This window comes from Leucopleurus acutus, assembly GCF_964270905.1.
Source record: "Leucopleurus acutus genome assembly, chromosome: 4".
Lineage (NCBI taxonomy): Eukaryota > Metazoa > Chordata > Mammalia > Artiodactyla > Delphinidae > Leucopleurus > Leucopleurus acutus.
This window is the reverse complement of record NC_139146.1, coordinates 1,995,156-2,021,957: the sequence shown is the minus strand read 5'-3', so window position 1 is coordinate 2,021,957 and position 26,802 is coordinate 1,995,156. Positions and strand designations below refer to the sequence as shown.

The following is a 26,802-nucleotide window of genomic DNA, read 5'->3' as shown; positions in this document are numbered from 1 at the left end:
AGATCTCGAAGGCCCTGGCAGGTGTCGGGGCCACAGACGGGGCTGGCTTCACGTCGCTGTGTAGGCCTGGCCTGCTGTTAACATCGTGCAGACTCGAGACTCCACCCTCACGTAAACCCTCCTGCAGCTGTTGCTACTTAAATTCGCCAAGCCGCTGATCCCGGGTGGGGGGGGGGGGGTCTGCTGCTGAGTTCTGTGGCGGTGGAACGTGCCAGCAACAAGCTGATAAAGCCCCAGCTTTGGGTCCTGGGTCGCCCGAGCACACCCCCCTCTGCCCACCCTGGCCTCTCCACTCGACTGCAGGGACAGTCCTTGGAAATGTCAGTATCCATGTGGATGGCCCGTCCCAACCCTGCCTCCTACTCCTTGCCAAGGGGCGTGTGTAGAAGGGGTCGTGGAAGAAGGTGGTTATGAAGCCAGAGTGTTTCCATGTGAGTACATTTGCCGACATATTGCCCAGCTCTTCCTCCCCTCTGCCGCGCGCCCACCAGCTCTTACCTCCGCTGTGTCACGTGCAGGCTTCTAAGGGGGGGTAGCACGGCTCAGGTGGAAGAGGCGAGCATCCCCTGAGCCTCCATAAAGGAACGCGTGTCCTCAGGGAGAGCTAACACGTGTTCTCTTTGGTCGTAGGTGGAACAATATATGTTAGGCAAAGTGTGACTACTTGGATGTTTGAAATTTAGTGTCGTTTTCGGAGAGGTGCATGAGTGCTGAGCTGACAGGGTGGACTGTCCTTCCGGATAGTTCGGCCACAGACGCCTGAATTTCAAGGGACGGAAGGGAAGCAGGAGGTGCTGGCAGGTCCAGAAGTCCAGAACCTCCAGCTGCCGGGAGGTCTCCCCCGGCGCGGGCCCAGGACCGAGCGCGCCCTGGGGGCACCTGCTCCTCCCCGCTGACCGCGGGGCACCGGAAAGTCCTGACCTCACGCCCCCTCCTCCTCGCCGGCCCGGCCGAGGCCCCAGGGTGGGCGAACCCGCGCCCCGCGCATCTGCGGGCGTATTTTGGACGGGAGTGGACGATGTGAGGAGGGTCCGGTCAGGGTGGACCCCGCCCAACGGCCCTCCAGACGGAGCGCCCAAAACCCCGAGGTCCTCAGCGGGCGGGTCGTCACTCGGGCGCAGTGTCCGGGGGCAAATGGGACTGTGGCCTGTCAGGCGCCTCCGGTTGGATCCCTTCCCGCCGGTAAGCCGCTGCCGGACCCGATATAGGGCCGACTCGCGCGGCCTTGGAGGACCGGACGAGGCCCCGCCCAGCGGCCGGAAGAGGGCGCGCAGGGCCGCCCACTTCCGACTGGGAGACACGCCCACTTCCGGGCGGGCGTGGCGTGGTCGGCGTGCGCTGTCTGCCCGCCGGTCCATTCCGCTTCCTTCCGTCCGTCCGTTTGTGCGGAGCGCGGAACCCGCAGGTGCAGGACGGGACGGGGCGCGCGACCAGGGATGGGCGGGTGTCTTGTTCTCCGGCTCGCGGGGCCGCCCCCGCCGCCCGCCCGGGCCTCAGTTTCCCCAGCCGCTCCGCCCGGGACCGTGGGGTGGCGGCGGGGTCGGGGAGGTACCGGAGCCGCGATGCCCCACCCCGGCCCCTGGGACGGTTGGCCTCCGGGGCTGCGGCTTCTTTGCGTAACGCCCGCAGCCTGCGTTTCCTGCTGCCCAGGGTCGGGGGAAGGGTGCACAGAGGGACTCCTGTGTTGGGTCACGGGGCAGGCAGACCCTTTAGGCGCTCGCTGGCTCTTCGCGGGTTTGGGGCACGGCGGGAGCTGGGGTCTGTTTCCCCCCCAGGTAGGTGGGTGTGGGGCTGGGGTACCCAAACGTGCCCTCGTACGACGTGCCGTCTTGCAGAGCCGCCACACGCTCAGCCAGGCCGGATCGGAGCGGCCCCCATCATGGGCTGGGGAGCCGGCGGGAGTTGCACCCCGCGCCCGCCCATCCACCAGCAGCCGGCACCCGAAACCCGAGTGATCGCTGTGGTGTTCCTCGGCCTCCTGCTGGACCTCCTGGCCTTCACCTTGCTGCTGCCCCTGCTGCCTGCGCTGCTGGAGAGCCACGGCCGTGCGCAGGTGAGCACCCCCGGTCCCGATGCCGCTTCACCCCCGATGGCTGTCCATTGCTCCAAGCCCCTCAGGGACTCCCTAGCCCGTCACACTTCCTTGTGCCCTAGGATCCTCTTTATGGCTCGTGGCAGCGCGGGGTGGACTGGTTTGCTTCAGCCATTGGGATGCCAGCCGAGAAGAGGTACAACAGCGTCCTGTTCGGAGGTATGGTTCTTGAGCCGGGGCTGGGGGCCCATTCGGGTCCTGCCTTCCTGGTCCCTCCCTTCTCAGTCCCAGGTCCCGGTCCTCATATTCTCGCTCCTGGGTACTGTCTGTTCTTTCTCCAGGTGGGCGGTTTTGGGGCCGTCTCAGCTCAAGGTCCACGGCCTGGGGGTGCAGGGCCCAGCATGGTCCGACTCTTGGGGATTGGGCAGTGTGGTGACTGTGATCTCTGTGTCTTCCAGGTCTGATTGGCTCCATCTTCTGCTTCCTGCAGTTCCTCTCAGCGCCCCTCACGGGGGCCGTCTCTGACTGCCTGGGGAGGCGCCCGGTGATGCTGCTGTCCCTGGTACGGGTGCCCACAGACGGGAGCTTCTTCCCGCCCACCAGCAGGGCCCCTCGTTGGCCCTCGTTGCCCCCTGGGGGTGGTGTTTGGGGGGACAGTGGCTTCTGTGGCTAAGCGAGGCTGTGCCAGAGCTGCTCCTGCCACGGGGACGTTGGGAACACAAGTGGCCCTTGGATGCTGCAGAACAGGGCAGGGTCCCAGGGCACTGCTCGGGCTCGCTGGCCCCGCTGTGGGCTCCTCCTGGCCTCCAGTGACCATGCCTGCCCTTGGTCCCCGCCCTGAGGCAGGCAGGCCTGGCCACCTCGTATACCGTGTGGGCCACTTCGAAGAGCTTTGCGGCCTTCCTGGCCTCCAGGATGATTGGGGGCATCAGCAAGGGGAACGTCAGCCTCTCCACCGCCATTGTCGCCGACCTGGGCTCGTCTCCTGCCCGCAGCAGGGGCATGGTGAGTGCACTCTGGGGGGCTTAGTGGGTGGAGGGGCTCCGGGACCTGGGTCTCCCTGCTTGGCTCAGGCAGTCTTCTCCCCAGGCGGTCATCGGGGTGGCCTTCTCTTTGGCCTTCACGCTGGGCCCCATGCTCGGCGCCTCCCTGCCCGTGGAGACGGCGCCCTGGTTGGCCCTGCTCTTCGCGGTCTCTGATCTGCTGTTCATCTGCTGCTTCTTGCCAGAGACGCTGCCCCCGGAGAAGCGGGTAAGGTGGGAGCCAGACAGGCACAGGGGCTCGCTTCCGGGGCCTGCGGGGAGGCCCGTCGCGGGCCCAGGTGCTGGGGAGGCCGAGCTGCCCGCTTCTGGTGTCCAGACGCTCTTGGGACCACAGCGCCTCCTGGGGCCCCTGCGTTCCCCAGACCCCCTACACCTCCAAAGCCTGGCAGGTGGACTGAGGGCCGGGCCTGCCAGGGCCTTGCAGGGGGCAGGGGCCAAGCAGGTTCGGGTCAAGCCCCCCACCCCAGGCTGCGAGGCCTGGGGACGCCACCAGCCTCGTCGCAGGCTCCTCAATCCTGTCCCCCCCAGGCACCGTCCATCACGCTGGGGTTCCGAGCTGCTGTTGACCTGCTCAGCCCTCTGGCCCTGCTCTGCTTCTCAGCCGTGGCACGTGGCCCGGACCCGCCCACCGGAGTCAGTAAGGAGCAGGCCCCCGCTCGTGAGGGTGGGGCTGTGGCTCCCTCGGGCTGCCCAGCGTCCCCCCCCAGCTGCTCGGGGCCCCCTTTCCGCTGACGTGCCTTTCCGCTGCTCCGCAGGGCTGGGCAGCCTGCGCCTGCTGGGCCTGGTCTACTTCCTCTATCTTTTCCTGTTCTCGGGCCTGGAGTTCACGCTGAGCTTCCTCGTGCACCAGCGCTTCCAGTTCAGCAGGTGGGAGTGTGGGGCCCCTGCCAGGACCCTGCCTGGGCACGCCCTGCCCTCTCCCCATCCCGAGGCCCCGCAGCCCTGCTGCTTCAGGGCTGACTCCCACCTTGGCCTGTCCCCCGGGGCCCAGCCCGGGATCCCGGGGCGGGCGGTGCCTCGCGCCGAGGACGGGTGACGCACGGGCCGTCACCCAGGCTGCCTGGCTCTCCGTGTGAGCAGCACGGGCGCAGCAGGGAAGGGGTGCTGACAGCTCGCCCCTCCCAGCCTAGAGCAGGGAAAGATGTTTTTCTTCATCGGCCTCACGATGGCCACCATCCAGGGCGCCTACGCCCGGCGGATCAGCCCTGGCGGGGAGATCGCAGCTGTGAAGCGGGTACGGGGGCTCCCCTGGGCGTGGGGGCAGGCGGCGCCCCGAGCTCTGCAGAGGCAGCGGGGTGGTCCTGAGACCAGCTGTGCCGCCCGCAGGCCATCCTGCTGCTCGTCCCCGCCTTCCTTCTCATCGGCTGGGGGCACACGCTGCCCGTGCTGGGCCTGGGGCTGCTGCTCTACTCCTTTGGTGAGTGGCCCTGCCCAGGCTGGCGGGGGTGCGGTCAGGGGCCGGCGGCCGGGAATCCTGGAGGGTCGCACCCCTGTCGGCCCCTCCTCCAGGCTGACGGGCGCCTCCCTGATGTCCCCTACCAGCCGCTGCCATCGTGGTGCCCTGCCTGTCCTCTGTGGTCGCCAGCTATGGTGAGAGGCCCTTCCCTTGCCTGAGGTCACCCTGGGCGGCCCACAAGCACCTGACGGCCTCTCCCCTTTCCCCCACAGGCTCTCCCGGGCAGAAGGGCGTGGTCATGGGCACGCTGCGAAGCTTGGGCGCCCTGGCCAGGGCTCTGGGGCCCATGGTGGCCGCCTCAGGTGAGAGCCGCGCGACAGCACTCGGGGCGTGCTAGGCGCTTGGAGAGGCCCCGCCAGGCCAGGGGGCTGCTGGCCCGAGCTGGAGGCCACACAGCCCCTGCTGGCCGCCTTGGTCCCAGCTACTGAACCCCTGGCTCAGCCCCGCTGTCCTGTGGGCAGGGACCTGGGCGGGGACCGTCGCCATCACCCCCTGCTGTCTCCACAGCGTACTGGCTGGCCGGGGCGCAGGGCTGCTACACCGTGTGCGCGGGGCTCTTCCTGCTCCCCTTCTCCCTCCTGCGGAAGCTGAGACCGGCAGCAACGCTCAAGGCCGAGTAGCTGAGCCACGCCTACCCCAGAGCGGGGCAGCCGACGCAGGGAGTGGGAGGCCTGGGCCAGGACGGCTCCCCACTGCCCGCCTGACCCCTCCCTCCCCGCCCCCCAGCCTGGGGCGGCCCAGGACTCGCACTTGTGTCTGTGACACTCCTGTGTGGACCTGCCTGCTGGGATCAGACTCCGAAACCTTCCAGGCTTTCTGTTCACTTGTCTTTTATACTTAGTGACACACAGTGTTCAGCCAGGCCTCTGAATGACCAAATAAAGCAGCTGTTTTATACCCAGTGCCTTCCTCCAGTGCACAGCTCTGCCTCGACACACCCACTGCCCAGGGAGACCCACCCCCCCCAGGCACCAGGAGAAGCAGCTTGAGCTGCACACACATTACAGCTCCACGGTCTGGAAGAGCACGAGGCTTTGCCCAGGCCCGTTTCCCTCCCTTCTGCACTGTAGGGAGGGGTGGACAGGCAGATGAAGGGCCGCCCCTGCCCCCGCCCCGGGGTCAGCGCTTACCAGGTGGTACATGGGGGGTGTCCTGCACCCTGGCAGACTGGGGAGGAGCGACCCTTCCGCTTGCCCCCCCCACCACCACCTCGCCTGGACCCTGCCCTCCGCGCCCTGTGGAAGAAGAAGCGGGCACTGGGGCAGGGCACTTCCAGATAGAGAGTCCTCCGTGGTCCAAAGTGACAAACTGCGTGGGATCTTTTTTTAGAACATAAGATAAACTTCTGAAGTCCTATTTTAAAGGAACAAAGAAAAGGAATTAAGATGCAAGACTGCTTCCCAAGTTTAGACAAGGAAACTGCTTAAAGAATTTTATTTGTGAGTAAAACGTGTTACAATGAAGAAAGGCTGTAGAAGTGGTCCTCCCAAGCCTGTGTCTGTATATGCAACTAAACTTCATGTTGTAATACAAAGAGTTAAACTACAAAAATGAAATTAAAGTCATTGCATACCTGGGGTCAGAAGAAGGGATGAAAGGAAGAGCCCATGGTTAACTGAGGTGCAGGGTGAGGGTGGAGAGCTCTACCACCATCTTGGCAATGGAACGATACACAGGAGAGAAGTGGCTTGCCTGCCAGTAAGCTCGAAGCAGAGGTCAGCGCCATGCAGCCGCTTCAGGTCCTGCCTGGGTGTCGAGTGTGTGGGACCTGAGCCCACGTCGGGCACTGGGTCCCCCGAGGGCCCCTCCCCCCTCCTGGGGACCTGTCTGGGAGACAGGCTGGCACTGGAGCTCCTGGGACAGGTCACTGTCGAAGAGACACCTGGCCACCCACTAGTTCCCACTAAGCAGCTAGCCGCTATCTTCCAGGGATGTGAGTGCAGTGAAATTCACCGTGGCGCTGGAGGGCAGGAGGTGGGCTCCACCAGTGACTGCACAGGGCGTCAGGTGGGACCCCTGGGGCCAACTCCTACCCCGAACTGCCTTCTGTCAAAGTGAGGGTACCCTCCAGGCCGAGCCGAGCCGCGGTTAAGAGCAGACCCCCCAGGACAGCGCGTGGAGCCCTGCTGCGCTCTGCCACAGGCCCTGGGGAGAAAACGAAGCACAACGCAGACCGTTCGCTCACAGTGTGTAGGGTGAACTGCAGACTTTCTGAAAGAACATCTAGAAAGCACTCTTCCCCTCCTGATGCACCTTCCCTATGACAGGGAATCGAGCGCCCCCAGTGAGTAAGGAACGGAGCCCCAAGTCTGGCTTTGGCCGCGGGGGGGCCGGTGAGACCATGCATAGGTTACCTGGGTGTACACAGGCCCGTCCGCTGCTGGGACTGCCGGCTCAGCCCAAACCCACCTCTCAAAAAGTCCGCCACAGTGGCCTGGGCCATTGGCGGGGACACGAGTGTTCTCACAGGACCAAGGCTTTGTGTATCCGAACAAATGAGATCACTGAGCAGATAATGCCAGCAAGAAGTTACAGGTGTGATGCAGTCACCCGAGACCTCGGGCTGAAGGGAGCCTAGCAGAGGTGGGCCGCAGATTACTTCACAAGAGAAGGACAGCAAGAGCGGTGGAGGCCAGAGCTGGCAGGGCCACCCCCGACCCAGCCAGAACCCGGACTTAGCTAAGCCCCTGGGGACAGCGTGTCCCCGAAGGGCTCATGAGATGTGCCGAGGTGCTGGTCCCTGCAGGGCAGGGCTCGGAGGTGGACGCAGAGACCAAGTCTCCCCCAGCACCTGAGGCTGCCAGCCTGGCCGCTGCGCGCGCACAAGGTTAGCACCGGTCTCCGTGGGGATTTGGTCACGCCGCGAGGGGAGCGCTAGCTATGCGGGGGTGGGCCTTTTGCATTCCATTACACAAGAAGACAGGGCACAAGACACAATCGGGGACAGCCTGGTGGCATCGGTTTGTGCAGGAAGGGCCTTCAGGAGTCACTCCTTTTCTTGCTCTTCTTCAGGAAGGAGGGAGTGCGGAATTTCTTCTTCTTTTTGGAGGGGGACTTGCCCGGAGACCCATCACTGCCAGGGTCCACAGCAGCCCCCTCCTCGGCAGCCGGGGCGGCGGCCTCGTCAGCCGCCTGGGCTGTGACTGGCTCAGGGATGGCCGCTGAAGGGGACCTGGTGGGGCCTGGAGGGCCCCCGGCTTCACAAAGCCCCTCTTCCTCCTCCTCCTCCTCCAGTGTCGGGAAGCAGAGCGCTTCTGAAGGCTCCTCAGGGGACAGGTCAGGGAGAGTCGGCGTGAAGGTGGCGGCATCGCTGTTGTCTCCCGAAGCCGGCTCCTGCGGCAGGTCTGGGGGAGGGGTGGGAGAGGCGGGGTTAGAGGGCGACTGCCTGGACCTCCAAGGGGGATGGCCAGCGCCCTGCACCAAACAAGACTGAGAAGCTGTCAGCAGGATCTACTCTGCCTCAGGCTGGCTGCAGCTTACAGTGCAAAACGGGGGCTCAACCTCAGGGTGGTTTTTAGCTCCTTCTCATGGACAACGTGCTGACAAAGCCAGACACCGTCCCAGGGCTTCGGTCCCCGGTCACAGAGACGGTGACGAAGGCAAGTGGAAACATTTTCAGTATTGCAACGTCTGCGCTAAACACCTGAACGCTTTTAAAGGACACGTGTTAGTAATCCTGAAATCAAGCCTAAATTTGTATCCATGACACCTGGTCTCCCCCAAGGAGACAACTATGTAAAGCTGCGGCAGCTGGTAGAAAACTACGAGCTGATTCCCAGACCAACATCAACACCAAACAAAGGCCATTTTAGGCTGGAGAGTTAAAAAAGAGATGAACGCTAAGGGAAGGGACAAAAAATTCAAGCCCCCTTAACAATTTGAACATGGAAACATAAAAGAACCAAATGGAACTTACTTTAAAGAAACAGCCTGAGGACTGGTTTCTACACTGACCCTGGGGGAAACCAGTTTGGTAGATTTTTTAAAATAGTCCACCAAGGTACCAGCCACTGGCAGGTTAGGCAACAGCAAACCTTCAGTGCCTGGAAATCTAGCCAAACGCCCGGAGGTGACCAGAGGCTGGGCTGAGCTGCGGAGGCGCGGCTGCACGGGACTGGGCGGGAGCAGTTAGGACTCACTCCGCGAAGCATGCAGAGGTGGCCTGTGGGTGCTCAGGGGAACTCTGACCATCTGACAAATGTCACATTGGGAAAACAGCACTAAATGTCACTCTTCCACCCCCTCAAATTAAGCTTAAGCACCCAGTTTAAGCAGAGATCCAAACACATGCGACCCCGTGCAGCAGGTGGCAAAATCCCAGCCTGAGTCTACGTTAGACTTGTCTCGAAGGCTCAGCAGGACCACGTGGTCCTTCTGACACCTCTGAGACCCAGAGTGCTTGGAGCAGTGCCACCTCGGCCCTGGGGGACTCGAGGACAGGCTGCCCACCGCACAGCTCAGGGGGACCCAGCCCCTTCCAGGAAGGCCACTGCCCAGAATGGAGGAACTGGGTAGAAGAAGGGCCTTTGTTTTTATTTTGAATAAACAAAAAACAAAAATTAATAAGCAACAAAGAAGCAGAGGAATGAGGCAAAGCACAGGGGAATTCCAATTAAACAGCAGAGGGCCAGGCAGCAGGCGGTACTTACTATGGTAACAGGTACTCTTTAGCACATCCACCTCCTGTTTGTAACGCAGCCACAGGAAGAGAAAAGCACAGGTAGAGAATCTATGCATTCAGTCACAGCCATCGGGTTACAGAAGGAGAATGGCCAGGCCATTCTTGTGGACACAGAAAAGGGCAGGAGGTGGGCCACAGGCTCCCGACAGGCACGGGAAGCACAACGTACAAGACCGAGGGACAGACACGCAGGCCACACGTCACAGAAACACGGTGGATGGTCTGAGAGGCCAGGGGAGGCGGGCACTCTCCACGGACTGGGAAATATGGCCAAAGAATGCAGCCCTGTGGCCCAGACACAACAGAGAACGTTTCCGGGGCTGATCGGAGCACAGGAAGGTTTAGGAAACGTGCAAGCAGTGGGCAAAACTGACATCGTGAATGAAGGCAGGTTCCGATCCCCAACAACTGTCCTCCCACCTGTGACGTCACGCTAACGAATCTGTGTTGCCTCAAGTCACCCCGGACAGAACCAACACGGGAGCAGAGGAGGCTGGGCAAGCTCAGAGCGGACGATGTACTGGTTTCCATGCAAACGCACTCGGCTGTTACGTGTCAGTTCAACTACTGCCACACTCAGCTGCTTTTCTTACACAAAGCCACGAAGTTCGGCCCCTCCTGGCAATGCCGCCCCGGGCGGCCGTGCACCACCCTCCCACACGGGGCAGCCGCACACCCACCTCCACCCCAGGGCTCACCTTCCTCCAGCTTGATGGGGGCGCTCGGGGGAGCGTGGGGGGCAGCAGGGGGCTCTGGAGGGCTCTCTTCTTTGTCTTCTCTAGTCTCGTCCAGATTCTCTGCAGGTGCACAGAGGGCGGAAAGAGCACGGTGAAGGCCTTTGGACACGGCGGGCCTCCCCTCGCCCCCTCCTGGGCGGACGGGCCCTCCCGCCCTGCCCATCGGGCTGCCTCGGGGAGGGCGGGGGGGGGGGGCGGGGGCGCTGCTCAGGCCGCAAGCAAGAGCCCAAGAAGGGAAGGGCTCGCAGCCGCTGGCCTCAACCTTTTCCCCATCCCTACCCAAGAGGACAAAGGAAGCCACTCCTGACTGGGCTGTGGATCTCGGTTTGAGAATCTGCCAGAGCTGCCTCTGTGACGGGCTGTGACCCGTGACCCCCCGCCTGTCCTCTAGTGAGGGGCCCCTCCCCATGTCCTCACCATCCTGCCTCTCCCACTGCTGGGCAAGAGCCCAGGGTCCCAAGCACCCTCGCCCTACTTGCCACCTCAGGCAACATTACAGGAGTGTGACCTTGGTTTTAATTTGTTATTTAGAGCATTTTCTACCAATAATTTAAACTTGGCAGTTGTAACACGTATTTCTATTTTCTATAGTAAAGTATGCTAAGGACCAGAGGAAAAATTACAAGAACTAGGTAGGACTCAGGACCCAGAAGATTCCAAGTCCACCTCTCATTTAGGGAAAAATATATACCAGTATTATCTTAATGCCTTAAATCTCCTTCTCTCATTGAAACTTTTCATGTTAATAGCTTCGGACCAACTTGCCTCCCCAAGTCCCCCAAGCCTGCAGCTCCCTTCCTGAAGCCAGGTGTCTCTAAGCAGAGGCATTCACACCTCCTGCCTGAGTGAACAAATTCCTTCAGCCGGAAAAGCAGCCAAAGGCCAGGGGCTTTCTTCCTCGTGCCTGAGATGCTGCCTCGCAGACAGCCTGCGATCACTGCGGCACACACTGCCCGCCCCCCACGCCGCGCCCAGAGCCAGCACCAGTGCTGGGCAGGGCTTTCCTGGCAGTGGCCCCTGGCTGCCACTCCCACTGCTGACAGCTCTGTGATCGCACAGCATGATCACAGCTGTCCCCATCCACATCCACTCACTTGCTGTGACATCACTCCTCAGGGAGCCTCACATATAGAGGAAATATTTGTATCTTGTGGTTTAACTCAAACAAACAAACAAAAAATCCAGGTTTCCCAGACACTGGAAGGGTCTGAGTCCAAAGGGAAGACACACATATATGTGCCCAGGAACTGGGATTAGGCTACAGGACCAATAGCTCAGGCCCACACACCAGTTCTTACTCTAAGGCAAGTAATTATGGCCACAGCTCAGACAGAGCTTTCTGCAGGGCTGCATGCACCGCTCAGGAGATGATCAGAATCAGTGCTGTGACCAGAAGATCAGGCTCACTCTGAATCTATGTGCAGCAAGCCTTAATTTTAATGCATATATAACCAAGTGACAGGCAGTGATGGTGTAACACACTGAAAAACAATTCAGCAGCAGTTTTTTTGCACAACTCAAATTCCAATAGCAGCTATGTGATGCATTATGTAATCGGTCTAAAACAAGACTAAAAAAAAAGTTAAATTGGGGCAAATCAGAGGTTGCGTTTGAAGCAGGAATAGTTCCCAGGATGGTCCCCCATCGACCTGGAGGGTAACTGTGGGATTTCCATTCCAGGAGGGCTGCTCCCAAGAGGAAGAAGCGTGGTCCATACTAAGGTCCCGGGGACAGCAGCATGAACTTCCTGGAGGGGACGTCGTGCCCCAGGGTCTTCGTGGTAACCAACCCAGGGCACTCAGGGACAGTGATTCAGACCCACTGAGCCTTCGTGTCAGAGGCAGTGGGAGGCTGGCTTCTCTCTTAGTTCTCAAAATGTCTGGATGTGCTTTTAAAAACCTGAAGTTTACACCACTGTAAAGCAATTATACCCCAATAAAGATGTTAAAAAAAAACCCTGAAGTTTGAAACAAGCTGCTCCCAGAGGTTCTGGCTCTCAGAGCCGTTTACTTTCCTTTGTTGTAAAATAGTCCCAACATGTTTTGCAAAAATATGACCTCCTATGTCAGTGAGCTACCGAGAGAAACAAAGGCTGCACCAGCATTGGCCACACCCTTCACAGGGTTTCGCTTGTCCCCGGGGCCTGTGACCACGCCCAGCCAGGGAGCTCTCGGGCTTATGGAGAAAAGGAGTCCGTCAGAAAACTCCAAGCCGTGACTTCAGCTGGAGATGAAGGTGGGAGGAGACTGCGTGCAGGGGCGCAGGTCACAGACCCCGGCCGGCCTCCGCCACACGCGGCCTTGTTCTTGGCAACAGACTGCTCTATTCCGCTCTCTCCGGGAGCAGAGCAGAACGCACGGAATGGCATGCTGCGCTTATCTTCCATGGCCACCTACAGTCGGCCCAGGATAGAGGAGCCCGCGGAGCACGTCCTCCTGCCTCCTCCTGCACCCAGGACCCACGGGGCTGCTCACCTTCGGGGCCCCTGTGCTTGCGCTCCACCGCTCTGCGGTAGTCGTCCAGCTCGCGGTCGGTGAGCGTGCTGAAGGGGTTGGGGCCCGTGGTGCTCACGATGACGTGGGGCTGGTACTCCTTCTCAATGATGGCCTTGGAGGCTGTCACCAGCTCGCCCTGCAGACAGAAAGGGACGGCTGGTCTACAAGAGCCCTGCCGCTCCAGGACTGTCCCTCCTCCCGGGCAAGGGTGGGGCGGGGCGCACACACATCCCTGAGAGGCCCTGAGGCTCAGGCTGAGCGGCAGCCTTCAGCAGTAGAAGACTGAGCAACACATGCAGCTGGGGAGAGACTCCTAGGAAAGTCCTTCAGATTTCAGAAGCAAAGGCACCAACGTGCAGATCTAGTGTGTAGAGCACCCCAGGGAGAGGCCCATCCCCTCACAGACAGACAGGGATGGATGGAAAAGGGGACTTTTAAAGTCGACTACCCTCCTCCCAAATGAGAAAACGTCATGACCACAACACTCAGATGGGTGTGCTCGGAGAGGTGCTCATGCTCTAAGAGCACAGAAAAGTTCTGTCCTTTTGACTGTGCATTTGATTTGTAGCTAGATCCTGTTAACTTACCGCAAAACATTAAGAGATAACAGAATGTCACAAAACACCAGCGCTTGTCTGAGGAATTTGGAAAAGTGTAAGAATTTATACAAAAGAAAAAAGAAAGCTTAAGCAAAGCGAAGCACACAGGTGGCCCGGCCCTCGAGGAGGAGGCCAACGCAGCCAGGCCGCACAGGCAGGGAGCAGCGGGCAGCCCTCGGGCGCTACGCCCGCCCACCCTCGCCTGCCCAGCACAGCTCGGTGCCCCGCAGCTCGCCAGCTTGGCCCCCACACCCTCTGGGGCTGAGTTTTGAGAAAGTTAACCAGCACCCAAGCACGTGCCCATTACTTAATGAGAACTCCTGAAAGCCAGTGAAAACGGGAGAACCCACAATCATTTCGATGCCAGGCCTGGCCCGGCAGCGCTCTCCTCGGTGGGCGAACCCCAGAGGGAGAGGGCGTGCCAGCGACGTGCACGAGAGACAGGGCCAGGCCGAGTCCCAGGAAATTCAGCCCACCGGCCAACTGCTCCCCTGGGAACCTGGGCTGAGCAGTCACTGTCCAGCGACACGGACCCCAGGGGAGAGAAGGAAAAGGCTGAAATCCGCAGCCTGTGCTCAGAGAGCCTCGAGATCGGGAGTCAGCTGCCTAGATGGGGAGGGGGCTCCTTCTGAGCGGGCCCGACCCCAGGTCGACTGGCTTTTCCTTCAGAAGTAGCCCAGCCTCCCCGGACAGGGATCGGATCCTCGTCTGCCACGAGTTAGCTCTGTGGCCTAAGACAAGCCCCTTCCTGTCCACGGGCCTGTTTTACAGGCCTCAAGAGGGGCCTGCCGGGCTGACCACAGCTAAGACGTGCTGAGCACTAACATTCTAGGATCTACGGCAACTAGGGAACTGCGTTTGCATCCTGGTATCACCGTAAAATGAGATGGAGATTCGAGCTTTCAGAGAAATGTTTACATCACTTAAATCAAATGTTCAGTCAACTGCCACGGAGATGCCCTGTGGTCGAGCAAGGTCCTTTCTGTCTGGAACACCTGGCCCTCGAGGTGCAGCATGGCCGGCTCCTGCCCCCACCAGCAGGGAGCTCCCTCCTCCAGATTCCTCAGCCGAGGGCCGAGCTGCCTTCCAGACCAGCTCTTAACAGATACAGGGACACAGGGACCCTGCTATTTGGAGGGAAGGAGACACAGATACGCTTGAGATGCAGAGGGACGCAGGCCCGCTGTGGAGCAACCGAGGCCGAGAAACCAGGACGCGCAGCGGCTGCTCCCGCCAGCAGGCCCCGCGGAGACTCTCGCTGCTGCCGTCACTTGGAGCCACCACCACGGGCTCTAAGCAGGACAGACGCCCAGCAACTACGTCTGCCCCGACTGACACCACCTGTGTGGGATAACAGCTCCAGCTCCGAAGCTGTGCAAATCTGGTCTAGTGCCCTGACCTCTCTGAGCATCAGGTTTTCACCTGCAAAACCTACTCAGGTTTGAATTTACACTCCAGGTGCCGGGCCACACACACACTAGATGCTCAACACCAAGTGCACCAGGCAAGTCCACAAGCTGGGCCGCAGGCCTCCTTGCATTTCTACCATGCGGCAGGTGGCTGCAGGCACACGCACCAACAGGGAAGCTTACGCTACACAAATCGCACAAGAGTTCTCCCCCGCGCTGGACAACTTTCGGCGTAGACTTTCCCACCCTGGTCTCTAACGACTCGATTCAGTCGTGATGAGGTCCAGAGGGCTGCATGCTGGCTTGTGCGGCACTGGAGCCAAGCGCACCTGCAGCAGGGCTCAGCGTTCCTTTCAGAACCGGAGTGTCAGGGTGTGGCTGGCGACGCACTGCCCCTCCTCCGTCAGAAGACACCCCCTGCCCTGTGTGAACAGCTATCACCATGAGGGAGAGATGGAGGCAAAGCAAAGTCCTTCCAGAAAAGCCCCAACTTCCCGAGTCCCAAACACCTGTTCCTCAAGTTCTCAAACGGGCAGCAAGTATCCATACACTTGCCTTACCGGGAAGAGGACGCGTTTAGGACATTAACAAGCCCAGTCCTTCCCTGGTCGAGTTAGAACTCAACTCGCCAGCAAGCAGTGCCATGTTCCAGGAGTAACGCCATCTGCACTTGAGGTCCACACGAAAGGATGTGGACACAGACCCAGCCCAGGACGCTGGTGGAGTCAAAGCACACTCTCACCGCTGGAGGGAGACACCCGCCGCAGGAAGACGACCAAGGCTGCGAACGCGAGCGCCAGGAGGATGGGGGAGGAAAACCAGGGACAGAAGCCTGTGTCCGGGGATGTCGACATCCCCCCAGCTGGGAGCAGTCTCCTCGGCTAACCGCACCGGACACGGCACTCACAGCGGCACGCTGCTCAGATCTGCTGCGGGGAGGACGCCGCAATCTCCACGAGTCTCACTCCCACAGACTCTCAACTTCCCAGCCAGGCGTGAGGGGGGCCCTACGTACACCACTTCGGGAAGCGGTCGCAGGTGACTGTGACGCGCCCCCAAATCCGAACACCACTCGGCAGAGCGAGAGCCAGACTGTAACTGGAGCCACGAGAGCTCCCTCCAGTGCAGCTCCCCGGCCCACCCTGCAGACAGCCCTCACAGCAGCACGCAGAAACCACCAAGTGCAGTGTAATGCCGGAGAGACTGCACAGCAATGGCTAGGAATTTGGCTCGAGCCCACAAAGCTGGAGGTGGTTTGGGGCTTTCACAGTAAGCACCCTGGGGTCATGGACTCAACACACTTGGACGCATCTGAGAGAAAGAATTATGAACTAACAAGATCACAACAGCTTCTGGTCCAAAGTAGCAACATGAGAAACAAGCACCAGGGGTAAGAAGCCATCTTTCTCCCCTGCTCTGAGCAGTTCCTCTAAGAATGGCAGCTGGAAGTACACTCTAAGGACAAGGAAAAATGGGGCCCATTGAATTAATATATAAATGTGCAAGAAAATTTTATCAGCAGGGCTTCCAGACAGGAATATAGGATCATTAGTGCAAATCTGATTTCTCTGGCAATGGGAACATTGATAAAATGATATTTGCCTCTCACTGGGGGTGTATTAATCAAAAGAGACCCTGAAAATTCCCTTTGAACACAGGGTACACACCACTAAGACACTCAGCCACGTGGGCAGCCACCCTGGCTCTGCACACCAGCAGCCTGAGTGTGTAGAGGGTTTCCTTCCACCTGGGCAAGTTACACCAGATACATTTTCCACCTACTGTACATGTCAGGCACCCACGTACACAGAGAAATTACAATTCTGGGCTTCAAATTTTCATAAGTATTTCTTCCCCCTTGCAACATTTAAAACAATCTAGGTTTTTTTAATTTTCTATTTTTTTAAGGTAAAAATACATTTCCTCAACAAGGGCTGGCAAAGACTGTCCTGTTTCATTTCCCATCCCTCTGAAACGACATCTTTCAATCCTACAACCTCTGACTGCCACGCTCATTGCACCCACGGTCACAGCTGAGAAGCGAAGGCGGAAGGTCTCGCGGGGGAGCTGACACGCTCGTGGCCCACCCGTGAGCCTTCTGCAGTTGGCACCTTGGAAAAGGCAAGCTCCTCAATCCCCAAAGCATGCACCAACCAAAGTCACATGCAGAACTTCAGAAACATCCCTAAGATCAGCCATTTCTCAGCACAACGTAAAAATGCTAAAAATTGTAAAAATAACCTCATACAAAATGCTGTATTTAAAGAAGCAGAACAGAACCTTTTGGACGATCTCACAAATAACTGAGAGATCCGTTTAAAGCTCCTGCGGTACCTAAGACAATACCTAGCGAGAGCAACGGGTGGGGGCGGGGCGGGTAAAGAGCAGGGTGTGCCCACAGGTAGCTGAGGACGGGGCGGTGAGTACCTTTCTAAAAGAGACAGACTTAGCGGGACTAAAGGTCTGCTCTGTACGCTCGAGCCCTTCGATTGTTTCCGTACAGTCAGAGAGGGGCGCGTCCTGCAACAGTAAACTGAGTCGTCAGAGCCCACCAGGCCCGGCTGTGGAACATCAACGAGAGCACAGGATGGAGCCAGCTGAGAGCATGCAGCGGGACAGCCGTCCACAGCAATGCAGCGGTGATGGCGGTGCAACGTGCAAACACGGGCCACAGAACCAGGACCACAGCTGGCCAACGTCAGAAAATGCAACAACAATCACCAACCCCGGTGAGTCATGTTTAAAACATTCGGTGGCAACTTCATTTTCAGAGATAACTACTTACACAATTATCTGCAATGTGCCATGAGGTACAATCCTTTTACAGAAATGCGTGTAAATGTGGACCACATTTACAGGAACCCTCTGCACTTTTCCCCAAGCAGCACTTTGTTGTGGACAGAAATCTATGCAAGAACCAAGGTCCACGACACCCACCCTCTTCCAGCGTTGTACACAGTTCACCGCTAACACCGGGCGAACCCAGGCCCTGAGCCAGGCATGCACGATGTGGAGCTGGGCTGGAGGGGGACACGGCCCTGGGCATGCTTATGCTTGGTCTACCACTCAAGGAAAAGTGGCTGGGTTACTTCTTATCATGAAGACTTTGAACAAAGAAAACTGGTTGCCTAGGACACTTACCTCATAGTCATTCTCTCCCAACTTAAGAATAATTTTGGAGCAGGCAGTCATTAGAGCCACCACCCACTACCGTCAGAGACATTCTGAGCTCTCACCTGGACGAGGCTCCTGTCCATCACTACACCACACAACACCTGGGACTGGGGGCCCGCGGTCTTAATGTCCTGTAGGTTCTGCTCTCGAATCTGAGGATGGCAAGAAGGGAAACACACATCAACAGTACAGAGAAACCTCGCTGTGGCTGAAAGTCACCGTTTGTGCTCTTGGGCCCCCAGCACAAGCTGCTATTCTGTTCTGCCCTGCACCCCAGTGGGTCCTGCGTGACCACCGTGCCCGCTTAACGGTGCTGGTCCAGCCCGATTAGTAATTCATGGGTCTGAGGAGATGGAGGGCCCCTTCCAGACGACTTCGGCAGGCACAGACCTCACTGAACTCACTAACTTGAGGGGAGGCACCCCCTGTGTGCCCATCTTTATTGACACTGTGAACACTGGTGGATCTCACGTTCCAATATACCAAACCTTCTAACTCTTCAAATGAACCCTGCAAGGCAGGGGGCAAAGGCTGTTCTTGCCAGGAACAGGCTCTGCACCCTCAATTCTGCCCTGCTATGTGAGCAGGTGCTGGTTCAACAACGAGGGCCAAAGCGTCTGCTGCTCACGCACTGCCACTGCACTTCGTCAGCACGGCAGCAAAGCAGTGTGAAGGGAGGACCTCGGCAGTCACGTGGTGGCAGCAGAGGTCCTCCTGGAGCTACACCCTCTCCCCCTGCAGCCGCAGGCCTCCTGCCCCACCCAGGGCTGCCTCCTCCCGCACACATGTCAGCTTCCACCGATTGCTGGTGGCAGTCGGTGCACACCTTGTTCCTCATCTCCTGGACCTCTTTCGGGTTGGTGTTCAGTGGGACGAACAGGTTGGGGACGGCAGAGGCGGGAGTCCTGTGTCCATCCTCTTTAGTCCACTGTAATAGCAAGGACAGTTGAAAAGTCAGAATCGTGACAACAGTAAGTGACACCGCAGCATCCAGTCTGTCCAACTCCTCTCACATCTGGTCATGCACCGAACTTCACAGAGAGTGAACCAATGACCACACGCCTGGGTCACTGCAGTGGCTGGAAACCAGTAATGCTGGAAGCCAGAGCTGTGACTGACTGGCAAGTGCCAGCCAGAGTGCCCAGCTGACATCTAGGGCGCGACACGGGCTGACGACAGAGCTATGCCCCATGACTCCCTCGGACAAGCCGTGGGGGACCCTTCAGAGCACACTGGTTCACCACTCCGAGAGTCCTCAACACCAAAGCCGGCTGGAAGCATGAGATGACAGGGTCATGAGAAGCGGTGTGATGCTGCTGTCCAGGTGAGGGGAGACTCTGTGCGGTGAGGCAAGAGTGGGCATCACCAAAGTTTTGCATTAAAATACACTACCGCACCAGAATGTACTGTTTGCGTAGCTATTTCAAGCCAAGAAGATTACTGTGTGAAGACTTATACAGTAGCTACCTGCGGAGGAGTTTGGTGATGTCAAACACTTTATATAATTAATACTTTTGAGTGTTACAAAAATGTCCCAAACGAACTTAAAGCGCTCATGAACCCTTCCTGGAAGGCTGTTTTAGACACCAGTGCGTGTTATATCAGCATGCTGCACCTTTCATGCGTACTTTTTTTTCGGACCTCCAATCAAGTATGAGATTTTTAATCAAATTCTAATTCTTAGGCATGAGTAGGCACTGAACACTAAAACAAGCCCATCGTAGAGAGCAAATGTTATGCCTTTCAGAATATTTTCAAGAGGCAATAAGATAGCCATAAACCGAGACTTTAAAGAAAGCAGCAAAATCGTCCAATGCTGGGCCGCTGTGAAGGCAGCGTGGGATGGGCATGAGCTGCGAGATACTCACTGACGCTTTATCTCCTCAGATAGAAATAACTCCAGCTTCTTATTAAAAATAATTTTTAGTTAAAACATTAAAACAACAACCTCAGAAGATTGAACAAGTTTGAAAACTTAAGAATAATTATTATAAATTAATATACCAACCTGAAAACAGCGCATGGAATTCGTATTACTCCAGAACAGTAAGAAACAAATTTAAAAGTTGAACAAAGTCTCCCCTTCAATGTACACAGTGACTAAAATACCTAAAGCAATTTAATATTTTTTTCACGCTAATAGTAAATAAGGCTCAAAGCTGCTGCTACACATACACTTTGGAAAAATTCATCACAGCAATTCAGCACTACATATGTATGTGGTCAGCAGAAGCTGTTTTTAGGCCCACTCTCTTTAACAAGTGAAATAAGTTACAAACTAAAAAAATAAAATGAAAAAAGAAAATAAGGGACAGAGGGGGAGAGAGAGGAAGTGGGTGAGAGGGAGCAGGAAAGGGGAGACGGGCTCAAACACCGACCGACCCCGGCCATATTCACGCAGAGTCTCTGCCACGTGACACGTTTCCTTAGGAGCACAGAGGCTGTCTCAACAACTGTGCATCAGGAAAACACCAGAACCACCTGGGGAAGACAGAACTTATTTCTTTTAAATAAATCTATAAAGCAAAAGCACTGTTACAAGGGAAACAGGAAGGCCCGCTTTGCTTACTTGGTGTCCTGTTTCAGCACATCTAGGCTGATCTCTCCTCAACTCCTACGGAACTAATCATGCAGAGACACGTGCGTCCCAGCCTCCGTCTCTTCACAAGAGGCTCCACTGAGGGCCTCTCCTACTCTGATGCAGGGGCCAGTGGCCTGTCCAGGTCTAGCGCTGCCCAGGGACGTCTGAGCACCAGACGGCAGAGTAGCGTTCAGGGCAGCGTTACTCCTGACACGAAGCTCGCCTCAGCGCCTGTTGCTGGTGCCTGCGGATAGCCTGGCTGCACTTGGGTCATGCCACTCCCAGCAGGAGTCAGAAGACTCTCCACTATGGCCGTCTACTCACATGCAACAGTCCATGCAGAAAGTAGCTGGCTGAGAGCGTTCGGAGGCTTTGGGACAGCAAACAGGGGAGGAGGCTAACGAGAAAGGACGAGGGTCAGCTGAGAAGATGCCCATGAGCCACGAGGGAAAACTGCTTAAGAAAACACTAAGACTTTAAAGAACAGACTTAAGTTAGTGACTTAAAGAAACAGCTGAGTTTACGACATTAAAGTAAGAGGTTATGCTTCACCCATCTTTTTGTCCTGAAGTATTAAAGATTCTTCAAATACAATTTGAACTGAATGACAGCTCCTACTTTTAGGTTAATCCATGTAAGTTATGTAGCATTTTTGCTGTGTACGGAGTTAGGTAATGCTGGAATGACTGCAGAGGAACAACATATCTTAAGCAGTTTCAAGCAGACAGTATTACTTGAATTATATCTGATGCGAAAGTGGGTCTGGGTTCAGGCTAAGGAAGGTTACTGAGGAAGGCTCGCCTAGCCCCGGGTCAGAGGGCCAGGTTCCCAAAGCCTCCGAAGCCCCAGCTGCCAGACGTGCTCTACATCATCTAACTATGAACAGTAAGGTAGGCACAGACCAAGCAGTTGGTAATACAGCTTGGCACGCAGACACCGGACGAGAGAGACTGCAGCAAGGGTTTCACGTGATCGTGTGTAATGTTCGTCCACACCTTAGTCTTCGACTTGGGACTGCTTCCGTTCTGCCCTTCCTCAGAAGCATCGTCACCCCGGCCAGAGTTCAGCCATCTTGTCTTCTCTCGTTGCTGCTTCTGAAAACTGTGTCTGAGAGGAGAGCAAGTGCCCGAATCACCGTCACTCGCAAAGGGGTAACCTGTGACACTGGCAGGAACCTCCACGTCGCTGTATTTTTTAGATTTCTCTCTCAGAGCAGGGTATCGATAAGGGTAGCCAGTTCTGTAACCCTAGGGGCCAGAGAGAGAGACACAGTCAATATTTCAGATCTGAAAACAAGAGTTTCACTTTGGAAAATTGTGTGGAAATATCTACAAAAGCTGACTATATGCACACCCTATGTACATGCACGCCCAGGAGAAACGCAAATATGTTCACCAAAAGACAGGTATGGAAATGCTAACAGCGGCACTATTCCCAAAGCCCCAAGCAGAAAAACCCAAAAGTCCATCAACAGTAGAATGGATGAACGGTGGTGTATTCACACAGCAGAGCATGACACGGCAATGAGAATATTACTAGGACAAAATGTGGGTGAATCTTCACAAATACGGTATTGAGTGAAAGAAACCAAATGTGAAAGAATATACTGTATGATTCCATTTATAAAAAGTAAAAAAGAGGCAAAACGAATCTTTGCTGTTAGAAGAATGCACAGCAGTCACCCTTGGGATGGGGTAAGAGACTCAAAGGGGGGTACGAGGTTCTGAGGTGCTGGTATTGTTTTTTTGATATGGGTGCTGGTTACACAGTGTGTTCAGTTTTTAAAAATTAATAAACTGAACACTTAAACAGGTACTCTCTCCTATTCATATATATATATATATATATATATATATATATATCTCAACAAAAAGTTAAAATTTAAAAGACCAGGGTTTACTTGCTGCTGGTTATAGTATAAGTTATATTAATCAGCCTACTTAACATTTTTTTTTAACCTGTTAAGTCACAGTGAAAATCTTTCAGGAAGACCAAACAAGTACACCTCATGACAACTGGTACCTGGAGAAATTACTTTACTTCTGAACGTAACAATATTTGCATTAACCTTCAACCCTGTTTCACGACCATTTGCTGTGCTTTAAAACGCCTGCCCGACTAATTCCCGCCTCTGTAACGGCACTGAGCCCACCGTGCTGACCCACCTGCGTGCTAATAGCCCACAGACAGCATCTCCAAGGCAAGGATGATGTCTCACTCATCCTTCCTCTCCAGAGCTGAGCATTCAGAAGCTGTGACGGACAGACATTACAGTGGGCCCCCAAAGGCCCCCACCTCCTGTAAAGCCCTTCCCCTGCAGTGTGAGGGGAACCAGCGACCTGCTTCAAACCAGCAGAACTGGGCAAAGGTGATGGGATATGTTACATAAGAGTGTAGCACCCGTCTTGAGAAAGTCTCTCTGCCCATCGCTGGCTCTGAAGAAGCAAGCTGCCATGACTCCTGAGCTGTAAGAACATGAATTCTGCCCATGATGTGAGGAGTTTGGAATTGGATCCTCCACCAGTAGAGCCTTCTGATGAGAACCCAGCCCAGGCCAACACCCTGACTGCAGCCTTGTGAGACCCTAAGCCAAGGACCGAGCTCAGCTGTGCCTGGACTCCTGACCCCCAGTTTCATACCTCGACCAGGTCATTTATGGCAGCTTCACAATGAATGACGAGAGAATTAAGATTTGAAAGGATTACACAGGGCTAGTCACGTAGGATGAGTCAGTGGCGGCGCTCTACTTGCCAAGTACTGTAGAAGCATTCCTCTCAATTCGGGAATTCTCCCCCTCTGGGTGATTGCCCTCTATGGGGGGTCACCACCTTTATTACCAATCACTCCCTTAATACATTCAAGAAAGGGTGGTAATAACCCCTGAATGGAGTTGGTTGTTGTTTTGTTTACTCTGGTTCCGTAACTACCCTCAGGAAGACACGTAAATGTCTGCACTGGCAGCTTCTCCATTTATGAACATGCTTTGCTGAAGAACAATAAAAGATAACCACTCAGCTATAAAGACTGTCTTCAGAAAAATACAGTTCTTATTAACTGAAGTGTCCTCTTGCTGAGAGAGCTGGGGCTCTTGAGTAATCTCCATGACTTCAGGATAAACCACCCAGGACATCACAAAATTTTATTCTGAGGGGTATGGGCTTTCTCTTTATTCTTCTCCTTTAAATGCCAAACCAAAATCAGAAGCAATACTCAGCCCTCAGACCTCCTATATGGCTTATAGTTAAAAATATGGATTCATCCCTTCTTTGAGAAGCTGGAATGACATCCTGATCGGGAAACAAACTAGCATTTCTTCTGACTTTCTATGTCAGAAATGTTCATGGACTTTATATGACCTACTCCTTATAGTGTGAGAACCCTCAACTATTCTCTACCCTACTCAATTATTAACAAACACATACAGTTGATCAGAATGTTAAATTAAAACAGGGACTGGCATCAGTGACCGCCATCCAACTTTACTTCTTATAAACCACACAGCCTTCTAATGTCAGAAATAACCTGTGCATGTTAAGCGCACTGAATAAAACACCCTTCCTGTCATCTCACTTATTAATCTTTCATCCTTTATCTTCCTCCCGTATCAAACTGGAGTCACTAATTTTAATTCTCTCTCTCTCCACCTTCCAGAATGTACTGAGTGCACAAGATGTGGCAGGCTGGTGTTCCTGATTTTTATTCCTCCCTCCCTCTCCCCACCTTTTAGGTATAAGCGCAGTGAACGTCAAAGTTCTAAGTCAAAGTGCTAAGAGGACAGAAGAAGGGCCAGTAAGCCTGGGTCACCCCAGCGTTCCTCACCTTGCCGGGCCCCTCGGGGTATCGGACTCCGGATACAGATGCCTGAGCGATCACCACCCACTCTCAAACCTTCTCCGGGTGTGACCTCCCTGAGACTGCACTGTCCTGGCCTGCCTCTTTCAGCGTCTCAGTGGGCTTTCTTCCTCTTGGCTGCTTCCCTGGAAGCAGTCCCGGCTCACGCGCCCCCTCCGCCCTGCAGCTGCCTTCGTGCTCCGTCAGTGCACACGTCACAGGTGCCGGACTGCATCCGGGACTTGTTTGTCCATTTCCCTGACTAGGCCATGAACTCCCTGAGGGCAGGAACTGTGTCCTGGTCACGGCTACAGGCTCAAGACTAGGTGGTCAGTTAATGCAACCCACTTACTGAGCAAATGAATGCAGAAGTTATGGGAGGTTCACCCCTCCCTCACTGATCAAATCTACTCCTGTGACCATCACTTCTAGGCAGTTAACTCCCAGCTCTCCCTTTCCAGCAATGAACATTCTCCTAAGTCCAAAGAATTTCAGTGAGAAGAACCCTCTGAGGACACTTAGCACACCCTGAATCAGATCCATGAATTCTTTTTCTTCAAAGATCTTCCTGAAGCCACCCATCCCACCCGTGACCTGGTCCAATTGTGGCAACTATCTTAATGTGAAGCTGGCAACATGCCCTTCCAGTGTCTTCTCTGTCCCACATGCCCACGACAGGTCTTTTTTTTCTCCAGCACCTAACATCATGTGGCAGTAGGAGACTCTCTTGAATCCTACTGAAGAGGTATGACACTGCAGCAGGAAAAGGGCCCCATCACAGAGTCATTTGTCTTTTAATGTGATTGCTTCGACCCTAAGTGCCTTGTTGTGAATATTTAAAGAACTTGGCGAGATCAGAGATGGACCTGAAAGACATGACCCTGTCGTGCTGCCATGTCTCCAGCCATGCCCTCACCTCTGCTACGGATGCTTTCCTTCCCCCAACTCAGCCTGCCACGCTTCTACCTCTTCTTTGAGGTCCTTCTCAAGTGCCACCCTCTACATAAATTTCCTCCCCGATCCTTGCAAAAGGATGACATCCCTCACTGCAGCCACCTAACAGACCACATCCTGCCATGTACTATTAGAACGTTCTTATTATGCTAAAAGCCCCGCAGCCATGCTCCTGTACCACGTTGGGCTCCACGTCCCCGCAGGAAGCAGCAGAGGGTCTCCCACGCAATAAATCGGCAGCAAAGTGTGTAGAACACAGCGGTCAGGCCCCGAATAGCTAGAATTTACTGTTAAAACAAAAACAAGACACTCGGCTGACTGATTTAGAAAGTCCCCTCGACAGCTTGCTTGCGGGATGACGGGTACAGGGCTGACCCTGCTACTCGAGGAGTTACTCATCCAGCAGAGCAGAGCATTCTCTGTGCTCCTGACCCCACACAGTCCAAACAAGATTACCTTTAAAAAACAAAAGGAGACAAGAAACCCTCATCTGTATATTCCATCGTAGTTTAGCTTAGAAGTTAAATTGCCCTGGTGCTTCTTCATGACTCGAGGGTGAAAGCATTCTGATGAATGAATGCATGAAGACAGCAATTTCACAATACTATTTCACTCACTATAAAAACACTAACATTCATGCTGTTGGGATGAGCGCTGTATCGTCAAGTGGTGGCAACATTCTTACCAGATTATCCAGCATCCGCATGAGCGCTTCAAACTCCTGCTCACCAATCTGCCACTTGGGAGGCGATCCGCTGCCCTCCCCTGCCGGGGCCCCGGGGGAACGGGATTTGGCCTTGTACTTCCCAGGATCCAGGAGGACTAAATTGTCTGGCCCTCCTGCACTGGCCAGGGTTCGAACCTTTTCCAAAACAAGCAAACACTACAGTTGGAGTTCCTTGCTGATCAAGGGGGTCAGATGCCCATGAGAGATCACTTCAACAGAAATGTAGGTTTCCAAAGAAACCAAATCATTATAAGAATAAAAAATGTGAGACAGACACTGATAGACAAATCACAAGGTAATCTTCAGAAGGTTTTCTTTAGCATGAAAAAATATTGGGCACTCATACTAGAAGGACAAAAGGGAAGACAAAGCCCTCCCAAGGCCACGTGAAGGGGACTGGGGGCTGCATCACCACACAGACACAAGCCAGAGTAACAGTGAGGAACGCACACAGGGGCTGAGCAGACTCAGCATAAGCAGAGCCCACTGCTGTGAGACTGTGGGCACATCTCTACTCCCTGCACCCACTTTTTCAAAAAGAGTGTGTGGAGTTCAAATGAAATGACATGTAGTAACATAAATAAAGCACCTGATAGCAGGGCTGGTATATGCTAGTACTCCATCAATGGCAGTGACTTATGTATTTGAAAAATTAAAAGTTAGAAATGAAAAGCCCAATAACCATTTGCCAACTTAAATCAGTGAAATGGCATTTTGCCTGGTCATCTGCCAAATCCATGAGCTCATCTTTAGCAAAGAAATCGCTCACAGACTCACTGCTGCAAAACAAGTATCAAAAATCTATGGGAGGGCTTCCCTGGTGGCGCAGTGGTTGAGAGTCCGCCTGCTGATGCAGGGGACACGGGTTCGTGCCCCGGTCCGGGAGGATCCCGCATGCCGCGGAGCGGCTGGGCCCGTGAGCCATGGCCGCTGGGCCTGCACATCCGGAGCCTGTGCTCCACAACGGGAGAGGCCACAGCAGTGAGAGGCCCGCGTACCGCAAAAAAAAAAAAAAAAAAAAAAAAAAAGAAAATCTATGGGAACCCCACGAATACCTAAGTATACTATAGACCAAACGGAACG

General features: G+C 55.4%; 2 protein-coding genes across 4 annotated transcripts in view; one reads left to right on the top strand and one right to left on the bottom strand.

Moving 5' to 3' along the window:
• Positions 1 to 1,345: 1,345 nt before the first annotated feature.
• On the top strand, positions 1,346 to 5,287 carry MFSD10 (major facilitator superfamily domain containing 10). 2 transcript variants are annotated; one of them, XM_082838098.1, is made up of 13 exons: positions 1,346 to 1,405; positions 1,836 to 2,053; positions 2,155 to 2,251; positions 2,491 to 2,594; positions 2,879 to 3,037; positions 3,122 to 3,283; positions 3,604 to 3,712; positions 3,831 to 3,942; positions 4,201 to 4,309; positions 4,402 to 4,492; positions 4,618 to 4,665; positions 4,744 to 4,833; positions 5,039 to 5,287. In XM_082838098.1, exons 2-13 carry the CDS (start codon positions 1,880 to 1,882, stop codon positions 5,149 to 5,151), a joined length of 1,368 nt encoding a protein of 455 aa, XP_082694224.1. In that variant the 5' UTR covers positions 1,346 to 1,405; positions 1,836 to 1,879; the 3' UTR covers positions 5,152 to 5,287. The 2 variants fall into 2 exon arrangements, with proteins under 2 accessions (XP_082694224.1, XP_082694223.1); XM_082838097.1 differs by having other exon boundaries at positions 4,402 to 4,665; positions 5,039 to 5,237.
• A 649-nt stretch (positions 5,288 to 5,936) lies between these two features.
• Positions 5,937 to 26,802, bottom strand: part of ADD1 (adducin 1) — a 75,605-nt gene continuing 54,739 nt past the window's right edge. For both annotated transcript variants that reach the window (XM_082838615.1, XM_082838616.1), the window contains 7 exons: positions 25,678 to 25,854; positions 21,203 to 21,454; positions 18,453 to 18,554; positions 17,689 to 17,778; positions 12,424 to 12,580; positions 9,911 to 10,009; positions 5,937 to 7,875 (listed from right to left, as the gene is read on the bottom strand). In XM_082838615.1, the coding sequence (XP_082694741.1) occupies positions 7,511 to 7,875; positions 9,911 to 10,009; positions 12,424 to 12,580; positions 17,689 to 17,778; positions 18,453 to 18,554; positions 21,203 to 21,454; positions 25,678 to 25,854 (1,242 nt within the window). In that variant the 3' untranslated portion in view covers positions 5,937 to 7,510. The remainder of the gene's footprint in view (positions 7,876 to 9,910; positions 10,010 to 12,423; positions 12,581 to 17,688; positions 17,779 to 18,452; positions 18,555 to 21,202; positions 21,455 to 25,677; positions 25,855 to 26,802) is intronic.